This window comes from Bufo gargarizans, chromosome 6 (genome assembly GCF_014858855.1).
Source record: "Bufo gargarizans isolate SCDJY-AF-19 chromosome 6, ASM1485885v1, whole genome shotgun sequence".
In the NCBI taxonomy this organism is placed as follows: domain Eukaryota; kingdom Metazoa; phylum Chordata; class Amphibia; order Anura; family Bufonidae; genus Bufo; species Bufo gargarizans.
The window spans coordinates 258,751,255-258,770,606 of record NC_058085.1 but is presented as its reverse complement, the minus strand read 5'-3'; the positions used below and the strand labels follow the sequence as shown (position 1 = coordinate 258,770,606).

Here is a 19,352-nt window from a genome sequence, read left to right as displayed (position 1 = left end):
TCAATATACCTGAGACTTTGAACCCCCCATGGTCAGGATCAAACCTAGTATATTGAAGATTGATGGCAGCACACTTCTCACAGGCTTCTGGTCAATCCTTTTATTTAGAACAATTTGTGGCTCAACGCGTTTCGGGGAGATCCCCTTCTTTAGAAGCATACAATAAAAAATATATCACTAAAATGCATGTTTAAATAAACATACCAGACTCCGGGATCGTGCCATAATTCCCTGGTCACATGACTTCCGGACCGGTGTATTATCCCCACCTAATTCTGAAATTTTTTTAGCCCTACCATCGAATCTAACATAGAACACTTTTTTAGACCAGGTCTCCCCAACAGCACGCATAATGGATCCCACCCCACCGACCAGGAACATTTTAACCAGTATTCTAGCCTTGAGTCCCATGATCCAATCACTAGATTCTCCACATCTGAGTACCCCATCGACTGCAGTCATTGAAAATCACTCACTTCTACACCCCAGTCTCAAGCATGAAAAAGAAAATAAAAGACAAAATACAGATTTAGAGGATGCAGGGAAGGTAGAAACAGACACACCCTTATACAAAAAAATCCAGACCCAAACAACTATTGAACAATCAGATCTTATAAATAAAGACATGGAATTTTTAACCTAAACATGTACTCACACAAAATTAAATAGAACTTTTAAAAAAGGAACTCTCATTTTGCCCCACGACCCATCCAAATTTATTTGAAATTGTTCTTTGATCTTAACCAATTCATACGAAAAACTCAAACTCCACCGACACTTTATAATCAAAGATCTCCAACACACGGACCTAGATAAGGACCAAAGAGGAACCACTCACCGACCTCCCACTGAAAACTTAATCACTATGATTAACCCTCCTGATCCTTCCGTTATTACAGACTCCTCTTATCACCTGTCTAATATCACCCCCATTCCATCTAATGTGAAAATGAAATAGACTTTTTACCCTTTAGAAAGCAAAGTCCCCCATATCGAGAGCATTTACAATATGTTTATGGCAGATTTAAAAGAAGCTTTTTCCTCAGCTTCCATCATAGAGAGTAAGAACAACCTAAATCCTGACTTATCTCTATTTTTAGCTAAAGTCTTTAAGGCTTTAGATATTGTTATAAAGAGCACAGATAAAGGGGGGCATCGTAATTATAGATTCTAGTTATTACGTATCCGAATCTCTCTGTATTCTTTCTGATAATGAGTATTATAAACCACTAAAACAAGACCCGACTAATGAATATAAAATACAGCTTGCTGAACTCATAGAAGAAGGTTTTAGCATGGGAGTTATTAATAAAAAATAAAAATAAAAGAACATTTTTAAAAAGTTCTCCACCCATCTACAGCAAGATTCTATTGTCTACCCAAGATCCACAAGTCACTAACCAATCCACCTGGGAGGCCCATTATATATGGGACTGGATCCCTCACCTCAAACCTTTCAGAATATGTTGTCGATAATATCCTACAAAAATATGCCCTGAAACTTATCTTAAAGACACATCCCACCTAATAAACACTCTAGAGACGTTCCAATGGGAGAGGCTACAGATGGGCAACACTTGACGTCTCTTTATTATATAGTAATATAACACATACTTTACCAGCAATAGAAGTCCTACTTACAGACCCTATGATACCCCAGACACAAAGGACCTTTATTCTAAAATCGATCCAATTTATTCTGAACCATAATTATTTTTCATTCCAAGATACCATCTATCAACAAGAGAAAGGGACAGCGATGGGGACGAAATTTGTCCCCTCTTATGCCAATTTATTTATGGGGCCCTTCCAGGACAGATTAGGCTAACACACCCAAACATAAAATTTTACAAGAGATATATTGACGATATCATATTAGTTTGAGAAGGAGAGGTCGATGGGTTGTTAACATTTGTTAAAGGAATAAACGAGAAGGACTGGAATTTGACACTTACTCTGGAACATCATCCCAGAAAAGCCATCATTCTAGATCTACATTTGAGCATTATAAATAACAAAATTTACACCAAAACACACTTTAAAAATGTTGATACGAACAGTTCTCAATTTTAGCAGCTGTCAACACCATAGATGCAGAAACAATATCCCCTATAGTCAGATGAGGAGGAGTAGAAGAAATTGCTCAGACGACAGAATTATGAATAAATAGATAGATACACTTAGAAAAAGATTCAAGGACAAAGGTTACCCCACGAAATTGATTAATGAGTCGAGGAAAAGAATCCTCACGGAAAACCATAGTTTGAAAAGCAAAAGAAGCAAACAGGACAACTCAAAACATTCACAATTCAGCCTCATTACACGTTATAATATAAAAACACATGGAAATAAGAAAAATCCTAACTAAACATTGGATAGTCCTACAGAAAGACCCCATTATAGGACAAAACATTCCAAAATTCCCAACTTGAACCTTCCAGAAAGCTCAAACACTCAAAAACATGTTAGCACCCTCCTGTCCTAGAATAAAAAAAAAAAGATCTTAATGGTCAGATGTCTCTTTTAACAAAAGAAAGTCAGAGCAGAATAGGTTCTTTTAAGTATGGTGTAAGGAGGTGTAAATGTTGTGACATTATCACTAACGGCACAAAAGAAGTGTACTACAAGAAAATTTAGACTAGAACCTTCAGAATCACATGAAGCAAACATAATTACAAAAAACAAGATGGCTGCACACCATTATACATACAAACAATAGAGCTGAGAAATGGGGGTCATTCCAGATAAAAGTGGTACAATACCGACAATAAATGAGTCAATGGAAGCTCTCAGCGCACATATTTGCGCAAACATGTGTCGAGCCCATCTACCAGGTGTCAAAAGAAGTGTTACTACCAACATTCGAAGATCTGATTTTATTGCGACATGATATGAATTGCGGCACCTTAAATGTAATTTATTTATTACAATGCTCTTGTAACTTGTATTACATCGGTTGCACAACTCAAACCCTCCGTGAGCGCATGAACAAACATAGATCTAATGTCAAACTAAAGTTGGCAGCCATATAGTGCATCCTGCCATTTTTCAACATACTACTTAGGCTACTTTCACACTTGCGTTCAGAGCGGATCCGATGGGAAGTGTGAAAGTTAGTCAGACGGATCCGTCCAGACTTTACATTGAAAGTCAATGGGGGACGGATCTGTTTAAAATTGAGCCATATTGTGTCAACTTCAAACGGATCCGTCCCCATTGACTTACATTCTAAGTCTGGACGGATCCGTTTGCCTCCGCACGGCCAGGCGGACATCCGAACGCTGCAAGCAGCGTTCAGGTGTCCGCCTGCTGAGCGGAGCGGAGGACAAACTGTGCCAGACTGATGCATTCTGAGCGGATCCGCATCCACTCAGAATGCATTGGGGCCGTACGGATGCCTTCAAACGGAACTCACAAGCGGAGCCCCGAACGCTAGTGTGAAAGTAGCCTAAGGCGAACCCAATTTGCTTAAAGTTACCCCCTTAGAATGGATTCCCCAATCATACCAGACCCTTTGTACAAAGGAAATGTGTTGGATATACCAGCTAAATACCTTTGTACCGTTTGGATTAAATGAAGCATTGGAGTACATCAACTATTAAAATAAATAATAATACACACACACATTTTTTACTTAAGACCCCCCCCCCCCCCCTTTGTATTTAACAATCAAGAGATTTGTAATTTTATGAAATTGATAGGGACATTTAACTAAATCATGAGTGTTGTAATCATTTTATGAAAGTTATATGGACAAGGAATTATTTATTCATTCGTATGTATACATGTACTCCCTCTTTTTACATTTTAAATCCATTTATGTATTCAGACCCTTATTTTATTCTTATATATGTATCTATGTATTTATATAATTTTATATATTTTTATAGATCAATACGGCCCTTTTATATATAATTCATTAATACTTAGTTTTTTAGTCACTAATACATCTATTTAAGTCTGTGTTTGGTTATGTATCAATGTATTTATTTAGTTCCCATATTTTATCATCTATCAATATATTTAATCAGCTCTCATATTTTGTCATCTATATCGAGCAGTGCACTCCACTCTGGAACGCACGTCGACACAATAGACCTCTAGAACTGCCAGCCTCGCCCCCCTAGGAACTCCCCCTTCCCGGGTACAGTGCGTTCCACACTGGTATGCACAACATATTGGCATCGCCTTGACCTAGGAGGCTTACCGGAAGTAAGGGCAGCGCACATTTCGCTCAAAACACTGCCTTCACAGACATAAATAAGGGATTTCCTTTCACCCATCCCCTACCAATAGATTAATATTATTATATTCTGAATGATTTATTTCACAGAATATGGGCTTAAACAAATTAGTACTATCATGAGTTCTAGGGTGGAACGCATCATACACTTCCGATCCGGAAGTCATGTGACTAGGGAATTATGGCGCGATCCCGGAGTCTGGTATGTGTATTTAAACATGTATTTTTGTGATATTTTTTATTGTATGCTCCTAAAGAAGGGGAATCTCCCCGAAACGCATTGAGCCACAAATTGTTCTAAATAAAAGGATTGACCAGAAGCCTGTGAGACGTGTGCTGCCATCAATCTTCAATATACTATGTGCGATCCTGGCCAGAGGGGTTCAAAGTCTCAGGTGTATTGAGTTTATCCTGTAGACAACCCACCAGCGAAGTGAGTGCATACTTACAGTATACATTTATCTGTATTGGATATTTACTTTATTTGGAATATACTATACGCTATTTATCTTTGTCCTATTGATACTGGGGACTTTTGCTCGATTTATCTTATTTTATCAAAAGTTTTTTATTTGTCTATCTATTGTACCTACTAACTGAGTGCTGTGCACCTATCTCCTCACTTATTAAATGATACTAATATATTAAGCGAACACCTGTCTCCCAGCAACTTTCACTAAACAGAAGTTAATTACATTAATTCCTTTCAGGAAGTATAGGGATTGGCGCTCTATTCTTGCACTCTTTTGGCCTTTTCAGATAGTCAGATATTATACATCTGGTGAAGTGTTGAACTACAGCACCACCGTTGTCTGTCTATAATCATTATCCTCTATGATCAGGTGTTTGGTTTCACCAACACTCCACTATAGCTGCATTCCCTTGATATTCCGTACACTACGTACAATTATACCTTTTTTTCTCTCCTTTACTATTTGGTGAATTAGACCCCACCACTGCTGGCGCCCACGGTTCTTCATCTTTCAAGGGACCCATCATCCCCGGAGACTAACCGCCTCCTTTTTTTTTTTTCTTTTTTTTTTTTCAACTGCTCCCACTTCAAAACTCTCCAGTGCTTTGTTCCCATCCATATCTTTGTGCTTCTAGAAGTATGTTTGGGGTCATTGTTTGCATCCCCAATGACCTAGGATGCAAACCCAGCTTTCTGACACATTGCACCCAAAATCCTTTAGTATTTTTTAGATTTCATGATGCCTTGCACACAGTCAAGGCACCCAAGTGCCAGAGGCAGCAAAACAACCCCAAAACATCTTTCAACCTCCACCACACCATATTTGACTTTAGGTACTGTGTTCTTTTCTTTGTAGGTCTCATTCCGTTTTCGGTAAACAGTAGAATGATGTGCTTCACCAAAAAGTTCTATGGTCTCATCTGTCCACAATATGCTTTCCCAAAAGGATTTTGGCTTACTCGCGTACATTTTGGCAAACTGCAGTGTGGCTTTTTTTATATCTTTGTGTCAGCAGTGGGGTCCACCTGGGTCTCCTGCCATAGCGTTTCATTTCATTCAAATGTCAACGGATAGTTTGCGCTGACACTGATGCTCCCTGAGCCTGCAGGACAGCTTGAATATCTTTGGAACTTGATTGGGGCTGCTTATCCATCATCCGGACTATCCTGCATTGAACCTTTCATCAATTTTTCTCTTCCGTCCATGTCCAGGGAGATTAGCTACAGTGCCATGGGTTATAAGCTTCTTGATTATGTTGTGCATCGTGGACAAAAGAACATCAAGATCTCTAGAGATGGACTGGTAACCTTGAGATTGTTGATATTTTTCCACAATTTTGGTTCTCAAGTCCTCAGACAGTTCCCTTCTCCTCTTTCTGTTTTTCCATGCTATCTGTGGCACACACAAACACCCAATTCAAAGATGGAGTCAGCTTCTCCCCTTTTCATCTGGTTTCAGGTGTGAATATTTGTATTGCCCACACCTGTTACTTGAGTTTGAACGAGCAATCACATGCTTGAAACAAAATTTCTTACCCACAATTTTGGAAAAGGTGCCAACAATTCTGTTCTGCCCATTTTTGGAGTTTTCTGTGAAATTATGTCAGATTTGCCTTTTTTTCCCGCTCTCTTATTTGTGTTGTTCCAGTACACACAAAGGAAATAAATGTGTATAACAAAACATGTGTAATTGCAATAATTTTCTCTGAGAAATACTACATTTTCTGGAAAAATTTCAGGGGTGCCAATACTTTCAGCCACAACTGTGTGTGTATATATATATATATATATATATATATATATATATATACACACACACACATATATACACCTATACACACACACATACATACACTTGTATATACACAAACATACAGTGCCTTGCAAAAGTATTCACCGCCCTTGACTTTTTTAGTATTTTGTTACATTATAGCCTTAAAGGGACTCTGCCACCAGTTTCTAACCCCCCCTTTTAAAACTATTGTTCTCTCCATGGTGCCCTTGTCATTACAAAGCTGTTGTTATAAGATAAATCCGCCGTGTAGTTTTGATAAAAATCGCTTTTATCTAACCTGTCAATCTTCTGGATAAGGTGCCCAGGGCGTTTCTGAAGGTCTGAATCTGCCGCTCTCCGCCGCCGCCGTTGGTGCCCAGCTCCTCCCATGATCCTTTCAGCGCCACCTCGATGTAATGAAATCCGCCTCCGGCTCTCCTCAGTGCCCCCTCCTCCTTTTCAAAGATCCCGCGCGTGCGCACAGGCCTGTGCCTGATGCGCCCGTGCAGACTTTTAGATTCTGCCTTGTTGGCGCTGAAAGGATCATGGGAGGAGCTGGGCACCAACGGCGGCGGCGGAGAGCGGCAGATTCAGACCTTCAGAAACGCCCTGGGCACCTTATCCAGAAGATTGACAGGTTAGATAAAAGCGATTTTTATCAAAACTACACGGCGGATTTATCTTATAACAACAGCTTTGTAATGACAAGGGCACCATGGAGAGAACAATAGTTTTAAAAGGGGGGGTTAGAAACTGGTCACAGAGTCCCTTTAAGTTCATAGTTTTTTTAATCAAAATTTTATGTGATGGATCAGAACACAATAGTCTAAGTTGGTCAAGTTAAATAAGAAAAATATATAAATAAAACTATTGTTTAGAAATAGAAAACAGAAAATTGGCATGTGCGTATGTATTCACCCCCTTTGTTAGGAAGACCATAAAAAGCTCTGGTGTAACCAATTACCTTCAGAAGTCACATAATTAGTGAAATGATGTCACCTGTGTGCAATCTAAGGGTCACATGATCTGTCATTACATATACACACCTTTTTTTAAAAGGCCCCATAGGCTGCAACACATAAGCAGCCTAAGAGGCATCACTAACAAAACACTGCTATGAAGACCAAGGAACTCTCCAAACAAAGTAAGAAACAAAGTTGTTGAGAAGTACAAGTCAGGGTTAGGTTATAAAAAAATATCCAAATCTTTGATGATCCCCAGGAGCACCATCAAATCTATCATAACCAAATGGAAAGAACATGGCACAACAGCAAACCTGCCAAGAAACGAACCTCCCACCAAAACTTATGGACTGGGCAAGGACAGCATTATATATAACCTACACAGAAAAATGCCAGACCGCTTATACTGATTATATCCTTTATTACAAAACTCACAATATGTTTGCATGATTAAATACAGACATGATTAAAAACAAAGTGCAGGAGATAAAAACGACATCACTGGAGGAGATTTACAGCGAATGCAAGTCCATTATTATTCAACATGATTCTCATTCAATAAAGTGCATGTGCAAAAAAGTTGATACCATAATGGATATAATGAACATTGGACAATTACCCATGCTGTGTCTCCTCCAGGATGGCGCCAACCCCAACGCGCGTTTCGGCGTACCTTCATCTGGGGGTACGCCGACACGCGCGTTGGGGTTGGCGCCATCATGCAAACATATTGTGAGTTTTGTAATAAAGGATATAATCAGTATAAGCGGTCTGGCATTTTTCTGTGTAGGATATCTATATATATATATATATATATATATATATATATATATATATATATATATATACACACACGATGGTTGCCATAGGCTTAATTAATTACTTGGACAAGTAATCATCCCTTGGTTGGGGCAAATATCGGATGTTTTAAGGACAGCATTAATCAGAGAGGCAGCACAAAGACCTAAGGTAACCTTGGAGGAGCTGCAGAGTTCCACAGCAGAGACTGGAGTATCTGTACATAAGATGACAATAAGCCATACGCTGCATAGAGTTGGGCTTTATGGCAGAGTGGCCAGAAGAAAGCCATTACTTTCAGCTAAAAACAAAAAGGCACATTGTGAGTTTGTGAAAAGGCATGTGAGAGACTCCCAAAATGTATGGAGGATGGTGCTCTGGTCGGATGAGACTAAAATTGAACTTTTCAGCCATGAAAGAAAACGCTATGTCTGGTGCAAACCCAACTCATCACATCACCCAAAGAACACCATACCCATGGTGGTGGCAGCATCATGCTGTAGGGATGTTTTTCAGCAGCCAGGACTGGGAAACTGGTCAGAGTTGAGGGAAAGATGGATGGTGCAAAATACAGGGATATTCTTGAGCAAAAGCTGTGCCACTCTGTGTGATCTGAGGCTAGGACGGAGGTTCACCTTCCAGCAGGACAATGACCCCAAACACACTGCTAAAGCAACACTAATGTGGCAAGCTCATAGCGACTTGGAGCTGTGATTGCCACAAAAGGTGGCTCTACAAAGTATTGACTTTAGGGGGTGAATAGTTATGCACATTGACTTTTTCTGTTATTTTGTCCTATTTGTTGTTTGCTTCACAATAAAAAACAAACAAAAGAAACAACAACATCTTTAAAGTTGTGGGCATGTTCTATAAATTAAAATGATGCAAATCCTCAAACAATCCATGTTAATTCCGGGTTGTGAGGCACCAAAATACAAAAAAAGTCAAGGGGGCGAATATTTTTGCAAGGCACTGTGTGTGTATATATATATATATATATATATATATATATATATATATATATATATATGTATACACACACACACACACACACACACATATACACACACACACACACAGTGATCCCTCAAGATACAATATTTTCAACATACATTGGTCTTTTCTGACCAGTCTTAAGTTGACACTAGACTCAACATACAATGTCTCAGACTCAGAACCACAGAACCAACCAATCAAGGCCACTTCTCTGGTAAAATAACTGGATTAGTTGCTAGATAGCAGCTATTCCTGTTATATGTAAGGCATTATTTTATCTTAGTTATCTGCTTATTCTTTTTTAAATCTTCATTTTTCTCTCATCTTGGATTACATTTTGGGGCTTTGGAACAGATTACCCATGTTACAATGGTGGTTTCAACATACAATGGTCCCCCTGGAACCAATTAATATTGCATCTTGAGGGACCACTGTGTGTGTAAATATATACATACATACACATACACACACACACACACACACACATACATATATAAAGTATGTATCAACATATGTACTTACAATACACCAAATCACAAAAGAAATTTCAAACTTGTGTGGGAAACTGAATATTGACAGGCCAAGGAAAGCAAAGACGCAGGTTTCTGCAAATGACGAGAACAAACCCAGTTAGAACATGAGAGTTACTCCACACCAAAACCTACCAGTGTATACAGTAAACTCAGCACCCAACATATATGTTTGCCGTGCAATCACTCACCACACAGGAAGGCCACTGTTCTTAGTGTCTGTTGCATAAGAATCTGAGTAACCGGTGACAAATTGTGGTGTGTGTAATGAGACATCACAATTCCTGAGAACAAGATGGCCATAATACCTAAAATAAAAAAATACTGGCAAGTTAGGTTCTTTTCACATCTCGTCATCAAACAAACTACATTGTACCCAGGTCAGAATATACTGTACCATATTAAACAAACTACACTGCGCCTGGGCCAGAATACACCATGTCATGTCTAGCATTTAAGGTTGGTGCTTGTCACATCTTCAAGTCTCATCAAGACTACAGTCAATAGTCCAATCCAATGTTTACGACCTCACACAAGAGTAGCAAGGGTTAGAGGCATATGCAGGCTAGAATACGCCATACCAGACAGATGCGGCAGCAGTCAGGCTACAATACAACATATCAGGCATATGAGGTAGCAGTTAGGCTAGAATACACCATAATAGACAGATGAGGCAGCAGTCAGGCTAAAATACACTATATCAGACAGATGAGGCAGCAGTCAGGCTAGAATACAACATATCAGGCATATGAGGTAGCAGTCAGGCTAGAATACACCATAATAGACAGATGAGGCAGCAGTCAGGCTAAAATAGACTATATCAGACAGATGAGGCAGCAGTCAGGCTAGAATACAACATATCAGGCATATGAGGTAGCAGTCAGGCTAGAATACACCATAATAGACAGATGAGGCAGCAGTCAGGCTAAAATACACTATATCAGACAGATGAGGCAGCAGTCAGGCTAGAATACAACATATCAGGCATATGAGGTAGCAGTCAGGCTAGAATACACCATAATAGACAGATGAGGCAGCAGTCAGGCTAAAATACACTATATCAGACAGATGAGGCTGCAGCCAGGCTAGAATACAACATATCAGGCATATGAGGTAGCAGTCAGGCTAGAATACACCACAGTAGAGAGATGAGGCAGCAGTCAGCCTAGAATACACCATATCAGACAGATGAGGCAGCAGCCAGGGTAGAATACATTATATCAGATATATGAGGCAGCAGCCAGGCTAGAATATACGGTACCAACAGGTGACACTGTACCCAGCCCAAAATTAACATGAGTATTTGTTTAAAGTATGCATCTTACTGCTGATTTTGAGGATGGGCATTTTCTATCCAGACTTCAACACTCACCTGACAGTGAAATGCCCTCAGACAATCCATATGGAAGATACGCAAAAATTATCATCATTCCAAACTCTAGGGAAGGCGTCTTTCGTAGGTCGAGATGCTTTAATACCTGATATTGAGTTAAGAGTAAATGACACAAAAATGGGATAAATAGGATAATAAAAAGCACAAACATCGCCCAGCAGCCTTCTACTGTCCTTTACATTCTTGTTATCTCATCATAAGGGCAGGAGGGAAGAAACAATAAGTGTATATGGGGACTTGTATGTTCTTAGCTTCTTAGGCACACAGCTGCAAACTACAGTGCATTCGGAATGTCTTCACATCCTATCACTTTTTTCTAGGGGTGCACCGAAATGAAAATTCTGGTCCGAAACCGAAACCGAAAATTCAGGATACCCCTTGACCGAAACCGAAACCGAAACTGCCTTTTTGCCCAGATACTTTTAAAAGACCCCCCACCCCATAACAGTGCCATCCACAGACCCCCCCACCTCATAACAGTGCCATCCACAGACCCCCCCACCTCATAACAGTGCCATCCACAGACCCCCACCCACCCCATAACAGTGCCATCCACAGACCCCCACCCACCCCATAACAGTGCCATCCACAGACCCCCACCCACCCCATAACAGTGCCATCCACAGACCCCCACCCACCCCATAACAGTGCCATCCACAGACCCCCACCCACCCCATAACAGTGCCATCCACAGACCCCCACCCCATAACAGTGCCATCCACAGACCCCCACCCCATAACAGTGCCATCCACAGCCCCCATTGTACAATTAATAGATTAATAGAAAATAGCGGGGAGGGACTGGGAGGAGGAGCTGGGGGCCGGTGCGTTCACTGTGCTCCGGCCCCCAGCTCCAGTAGTTATAAAATGTTGTACAATTAATAAGCATTCTATTCATTTGGCCCCCCTCTGCAGTATTACATTCAATACAGCCACATCATACTCACAGGGCTGTCATCTTAATGCTGGCCGGCCGGGCAGAGGAGCGGCAGCGTCACAACTGACGTCATGTGCCCGGCCTACTTTCTGAATGAAGGAGGCGGCGCAGGCATGTGACGTCAGTCGTGACGTTGCCGCTCGTCTGCCCGGCCGGCCAGCACAGCCCTGTGAGTAGGATGTGGCTGTATTGAATGTAATACTGCAGAGGGGGGCCAAATGAATAGAATGCTTATTAATTGTACAACATTTTATAACTACTGGAGCTGGGGGCCGGAGCACAGTGAACGCACCGGCCCCCAGCTCCTCCTCCCAGTCCCTCCCCGCTATTTCCGGCCGATATGTAAAAATATCGGCAGAAACAGATTAGGTGCATTCTCGGCCGATATTTTCGGCCGCCGAAATTTCGGTGCACCCCTACTTTTTTCATATTTTTTTATGTTGTGCTAAAATAAAATAAAAACTTTTCCCCATTAGTCTGCACTCAATAACTCTAAAATTAAAACATGATTTTAGAAATGTTTGCATATTTATTAAAAAAGTAAAAACTAAAATTTTGCATGGACATAGGTATTGAGATCCGTTGCTATGAGAAATGGAATTTAGCTCTAGGGGCCTTCCATTTCTCATCATCTTTGAGGTGCTTCTACACCTAGATTGGAACCCACCTGTAGTAAGTTCAGTTGATTGGACATGATTTGGAAAGACACAGCCCTGTGTATATAAGCCCTTACAGCTGACAATTTATATCAGAGCAAAAACCAAGCTACAGTCCTGATCAAAAGTTTAAGACCACTTGAAAAATGGCAAAAAAACATATTTTACATTGTTGGATCTTAACAAGATTCTAAGTAGAGCTTCAACATGCAACAAGAAGAAATGAGAGTGAGACAAAACATTTTTTGAACAACTGAAACAGGCTGTTTTTCAGCTGATCCAAATTTTAGGACCACATGCCTTTAAAAATGCCAAATCTGTGCAAAGATGTGGATTCATTGTCATTTTCTGTCAGGTAGTCACACGTTGTGATGGCAAAGGCAAAAAAACTCTCCCTTTTTGAACGTGGTCGGGTTGTTGAACTGCATAAGCAGGGTCTCTCACAGCACGCCATTGCTGCTGAGGTGGGACGCAGTAAGACAGTCATTTGGAATTTCTTAAATGATCCAGAGGGTTATGGAACAAAAAAGTCATGTGGAAGACCCCAAAAAATTTCATCAGCACTGAGCTGGAGGATCCAATTGGCTGTCCGTCAAGACACTGAACGATCCTCGACCCAAATTAAGGCCCTTACTGGTGCTGACTGCAGCCCCATAACCACCAGACGGCATCTGAGACTGAAGGGTTTCAAAAACAAAAAACGTCTTCAAAGACCTCGTCTCCTTGAACGCCACAGAACTGCTCATTTGGACTTTGCAAGAGAGCACCAAACATGGGACATTCAAAAGGTGGAATAAAGTTTTATTCTCCGATGAGAAAAAAATAATAAAATGAACCTTGATGGTCCTAATGGTTTCCAATGTTACTGGCATGACAAGCAGATCCCACCCCAGATGTTTTCTACGCGCCACAGGGGAGGGGGCCCCATAATGGTCTGGGGTGCTTTTTCCTTCAGTGGAACAATGGAGCATCAGGAAGTGCAGGGGCATCAAACGGCTGCTGGCTATGTCCAGATGTTGCAGAGAGCATTCCTCATGACCGAAGGCCCTCGTCTGTGTGGTAACGACTGGGTTTTTCAACAGGACAACGCTACAGTAAACAATGCTCGCAGGACAAGGGACTTCTTCCAGGAGAATAACATCACTCTTTTGGCCCATCCTGCGTGTTCCCCTTATCTAAATCAAATTGAGAACCTTTGGGGATGGATGGCAAGGGAAGTTTACAAAAATGGACAATAGTTCCAGACAGTAGATGGCCTTTGTGCGGCCGTCTTCACCACTTGGAGAAATGTTCCCACTCACCTCATGGAAACGCTTGCATCAAGCATGCCCGAAACGCATTTTTGAAGTGAAACAATAAAAGGTGGAGCTACTCATTACTGAGTTCATGTTTGGAAGTTGGATTTCTGTTTTTGGGGGGGGGGGTTAGTTTTTTTGGGGAGGTGTGGTCCTAAACTTTTGATCAGCTGAAAAACAGCCTGTTTCAGTTTATTCGTTGTTTTCATTAAATTGAATGCTCAAAAAATGTTTTGTCTCACTCCCATTTCTTCTTGTTGCATGTTGAAGCTTAGATCCAGCCATGCTAAATATGATTTTTTACAATTTTTCAAGTGGTCTTAAACTTTTGATCAGGACTGTATAAGGAGGAAAGAACTGCCTGAAGAGCTCAGAAACAGGGATGTGTGGAGGCACAGATCTGGAGAAAGATATAAAATGTCTGCAATGTCGCAAGTTCTCCACAGCATAGAGGCCTCCATAATTATTAAATGGAAGACGTTTGGAACAACCAGGACTCTTCCTTGAGCTGGCCACACCACTAAATTAAGAAATTGGGGGAGAAGGGCCTATGTAAGAGAGGTGACCTAGATCCCAATGGTTACTCTGGCTGAGCTCCAAAGATCCTGTGTGCATATGGGATAAACTTCTAGAATCTGGGCTTTATAGCACAGTGGGTCAGAAACAAGCCGCTTCTTAGTAAAAGACACATTAAAGTTTGCAAAAAGCAACTAAAGGACTCTCAGACTGTGAGGAACAAGATTCTCTGGTCTGATAAAACCAAGACTGAATTTGTTTTACCTCAATCATGTCTGAAAGAAACCAGGCACTGCTTATCACCTGCCCAATACCATCCCCACAGTTAAGCATAGTGGGGGCATCATGCTGTGGGGCTGATTTTCAGCAGCTGGGATGGGAAGACTGGTCAGAGTTGAAGGAAAGCTGAATTGAGCAAGTACAGAGATATTCTTAATGAAAACCTGATCCAGTTTGTCTTGACCGCAGACTGGGCCAAAGGTTTACCTTCCAACGAGACAACGGCCCTAAGCACACAACCAAGACAACACAGGAGTGACTAAGGGAGAACTCTGTGAATATCCTTGAGTGGCCCAGTCAGAGTCCTGACTTGAACCCAATTGAACATCTCTGGAGAGACCAGACTATGGCTGTCAATGAACAGTCACCATCCAACCAACAGAGCTTGAGAAGATCTGCAGAGAAGCATGGCAGAAAATGCCCAAATCCAGGTGTCCAACCTTGTGGCATCATGCCCAACAAGACTGGAGGTGCTTAGACTAGGTCCAGAGTAAAGGGTCTGAATACTTATGTCAATGCAAGATTTTCATTTTTCCAATTCAATAAATTAGCAAAGATTTTGAACATTCTGTTTTCACTTTCTCATTATGGGGTATGAAGGGCAAAATGCTGGGGGAAAAGGGTCCTGAAGACTTTCTGAACACACCGTATAGTCAATGGGCTGCATTTTATGCTTCTCAAACAAACATTGGAACTCCCAAACTCTGATAGGGCAACACATTGTATGAACCTAGAGGGTGAAAGCTGGACAACCCACAAATGGCTTATGTCCTGCTGCTCGAGCCTGCTGTAGAAGATACCCACGACTGTCACACTAGTAACACATTGGCTCCGAGTTATCACATGAAGTCAGTGCCACAGGTAATGCTACCCACAAGTCCTCACCATCAGCTCATACAGCTACAGTCAATGTCTTGTCTGTATTTCATATGCAGGGCAGTTTAGCAACAAAGACGCTATACTTAGGAATGGGCATTGGAGAGCGGTCTGTTCTTCAGAGAACCTCAGCAATGAGCGACAGCGCTAGGTCCAATGGTCCATCTTTATAGAGTTCTTATGTGCCCTGGGTTTACATGGGTGAATCTGCTGTTTATATAGCTCTGCAGGAAATAAAGGTAAACAGGCGGATACTACCGTATGTATATGACCCAAAAGTAAAATAATTCACCGAAAGGAACCCACGGTCTAATCATGAGGAAGGATACTATGGCAGAAATAAGGCCAGTCAGTGTCCCAAGAGCTGCAGAACCAAAGAACATCTTCAGGAAGTAAGCCAAAGCCTGGAGGAAGGTCTGCCACCCATTCACATCCGATACATGGCCCCTGCTAAGTCCTTCTGCTGTGCTGCCAAAGACACAAGACAAAATGGCGGACTATGTATGAAGACTGTATGAAGGGTTGGATCAGACAGTATATGTGGACTGTATGAAGAGCAGATTTTGTAGGAGCTTTCAAATATAAAGAGCAGACAGTGAATAAGAGGTCATGTATGAAGACAACGGTCAGGCTACATACATCTCATCACTGTGTGTTTAAGAGAGACTTACTTGGTAAGTACAATGGAGACGGCATCATTCAGGATGCTCTCACCAAACACAAGCATGTTAAGCACAGGGTCAACATTCAGAGCATTGAAAATGGCGATTGTTGCAACAGGATCCACAGCAGAGATCAGTGAACCAAAGGCAAAGCTGTAAGAAAAATTACAGGGTAACAGCCCCTCATAGCACCACCCCACATCCTCCTTATTTAACTCCGTATAGAATAAAGCTGGGTGATTTATTTAGTATAGTGGGGTGTATGAGCTGTGGAGTATGAGCTTTAGAATGCACCCATACTACAAGGATCTATATTAGTCTATGAACTATATATTACTGTGTATGTACATGTGTGGGCATATTAGCCTGTATGTAAAGTATATATAGCTAAGACAGGCACTCCTCAGTTGAAGCCATCCAAAGAAAATGTATCCTTTAGCGTTAATTCACACGTCCGTGGTGTGTTGCAGACCCGCAACACACCCAGCCGACTTCCCCTATAGAAATGCTGCGGACAAGAATAGGACATGTTCTATATTTTGCAGAGCTGCGGACCGGAAGTTCGGGGCCGAAACCCGGAAGTTCGGAGCCGCTCTCTGCAAATGCGGAAGCGGAGAGAACATAGTGCGCGCTCCGCTTCACGTCCGGGCCCATAGAGATTGAATGGTCTGCACCCGTTCCGCAAAATTGCGGAATGGGTGCGGACCCTTTTGCGGACGTGTGAATGGACCCTTATACGAATCTTTATTATACAACGGTTTACATAAAGCTTCTTTAAAACCTTAAAAACAAAAAATATATAAAATATTTGCCCCCAAATGACAAATATTGGAGCCACAAGGAGATGAGCCGCTATAATTTTTTAAAATAATTGTATGACTATTACTGCACATATACTGTATATTAGCCTATGAACTGTATATTACTGTGTATGTACATGTCCGGACATATTAGCCTGTATGTATATTACTGCACGTATATATTAGCCTATGAACTGTATATTACTGTGTATGTACGTGCGGACATTAGCCTGTATGTATATTACTGCACATATATATTAGTCTATGTACTATATATTACTGTGTATGTACATGTGTGGGCATATTAGCCTCTATGTATATTACTGCACGTATATATTTGTCTATGTACTATATATTACTGTATATGTACATGTGCGGGCATATTAACCTCTATGTATATTACTGCATGTATATATAGTAGTCTATGAACTGTATATTACTGTGTATGTACATGTGCAGACATATTAGCCTGTATGTATATTACTGCACGTATATATATTTGTCTATGAACTGTATATTACTGTACATGTACAGTACATGTGCGGGCATACCGGCCTGTATGTATATTACTGTATATGTACATGTGAGGCCATACCGGCCTGTATGTATCAGGGCTCTAGATGGCGACCAAAATGGTCACCAATGCGACTTAGAATTTACAAGGGTGCTCCGATCAGTTACCATGGCAGCCTGGATGCTCCTGAAGCCCTGGCTGCCATAGTAAGCTCCCTACTGCCGTGTGCACAAAGCACAGGGCAGCAGGGACAGTGTGAAGTCCTATTCACCTTGACAGAGCTCTATAAGGGTGAATAGGACAAGGGTTCCAGCCCCTAAAGGGGGCTAATAGGAAGTAAAAAAAAAAAATAATACGTTTAAAGGGCTTCTGTCACCCCACTAAACGCATTTATTTTTTTTGTCTACTTATAATCCCTATCCTGCCATATTGCCATACATTATGTTATTAATAATTTTCGTTCAGTAGATTTAGCCAAAAACTTACTTTTATGATATGCTAATTACCTTTCTACCAGCAAGTAGGGCATCTACTTGCTGGTAGCAGCCGCAGAAAACCGCCCCCTCCTTGTGTTGATTGACAGGGCCAGCCGCGATCTCCTCCTCCGGCCAGTCCTGTCAGCTTTTCAAAAATCGCGCGCCTGTGTTGATTCGGCACAGGCGCTTTGAGATAAGGAGGCTTGCCTCCTCAGCACTCCCTCAGTGCGCCTGCGCCGATGACGTCACCGACAGAGAAAACGTCAACGGCGCAGGCGCACTGAGGGAGTGCTGAGGAGGGGTGACAGAAGCCCTTTAAATCCCCCCTTTCCCAATTTTACTAATAAAATACTAGGTTGTTTTTTTTGTCTGGAGCACTGTGTATATTACTACACGTATATATTAGTCTATGAACTGTATATTACTGTATATGTACATGTGCGGGCATATTAGCCTGTATGTATATTACTGCATGTATATATCAGTATATTACTCTGTATATACGTGTGTGTGTATTTTAGCTCCAGAGGTTGAGGATGGCAGAGAATGGCACGGTGAACATGGCATCCAGCCTTCTTCCGAAACAAATCATCCACTAGTAACCGCAACTACACACGTTATCATGTGAGCCCCATACAAAGCTTGGCCTTGACACACACACAAATTGTGTATTTAACACTCTGCATCCCATTAATTCCTTAACAATGGCTGAATGCTGGCACTATGCCCCTTCTCATGTTACTGCCAGATCATCCACATGAGGAAACATCATCAATTACCTGTCTGTCATGGTGAGCTTGTAAATAACGTCTGCCTACAGAGGGAGAGAACAAAGCAGCAAATCATTAAAAGGGAAAGGCTGCTAAATTAACACAGTAACCAAAAACACTGGAAGGGATCGCTGGCCCTGGGCACCAGGAAGCCTCTAGGAGTACAGAGTTCAGACACTACATTTTGTCATGCATTTCACCTATTGTGATACAAATGAACAAGTATATGGTTAAAGTAATAGACATTTACACCAAACATTCGCATCTAAACACAGATGGGTTCTTGGGACCTTCAGAGCTACAGTAGTTAGGGACCCATCCAAAGTTGGCATGACTTGCCATGATGAGGGATCTAAAGCGGATTAGACTTATGTCATGTGAACCAGACCCTCCAGCGAGAGTCTC

At 41.4% G+C, this 19,352-nt stretch overlaps 1 protein-coding gene across 6 annotated transcripts in view; it reads right to left on the bottom strand.

Annotated features, from left to right (window-relative positions):
- The window catches only part of SLC9A8 (solute carrier family 9 member A8), a 43,234-nt gene that overhangs the window by 12,184 nt on the left and 11,698 nt on the right, over nucleotides 1–19,352 (bottom strand). For all 6 annotated transcript variants that reach the window (XM_044298910.1, XM_044298909.1, XM_044298913.1 and 3 more), the window contains 6 exons: nucleotides 18,957–18,991; nucleotides 16,397–16,540; nucleotides 16,055–16,193; nucleotides 11,147–11,252; nucleotides 9,966–10,082; nucleotides 9,767–9,849 (listed from right to left, as the gene is read on the bottom strand). In XM_044298910.1, the coding sequence (XP_044154845.1) occupies nucleotides 9,767–9,849; nucleotides 9,966–10,082; nucleotides 11,147–11,252; nucleotides 16,055–16,193; nucleotides 16,397–16,540; nucleotides 18,957–18,991 (624 nt within the window). The remainder of the gene's footprint in view (nucleotides 1–9,766; nucleotides 9,850–9,965; nucleotides 10,083–11,146; nucleotides 11,253–16,054; nucleotides 16,194–16,396; nucleotides 16,541–18,956; nucleotides 18,992–19,352) is intronic.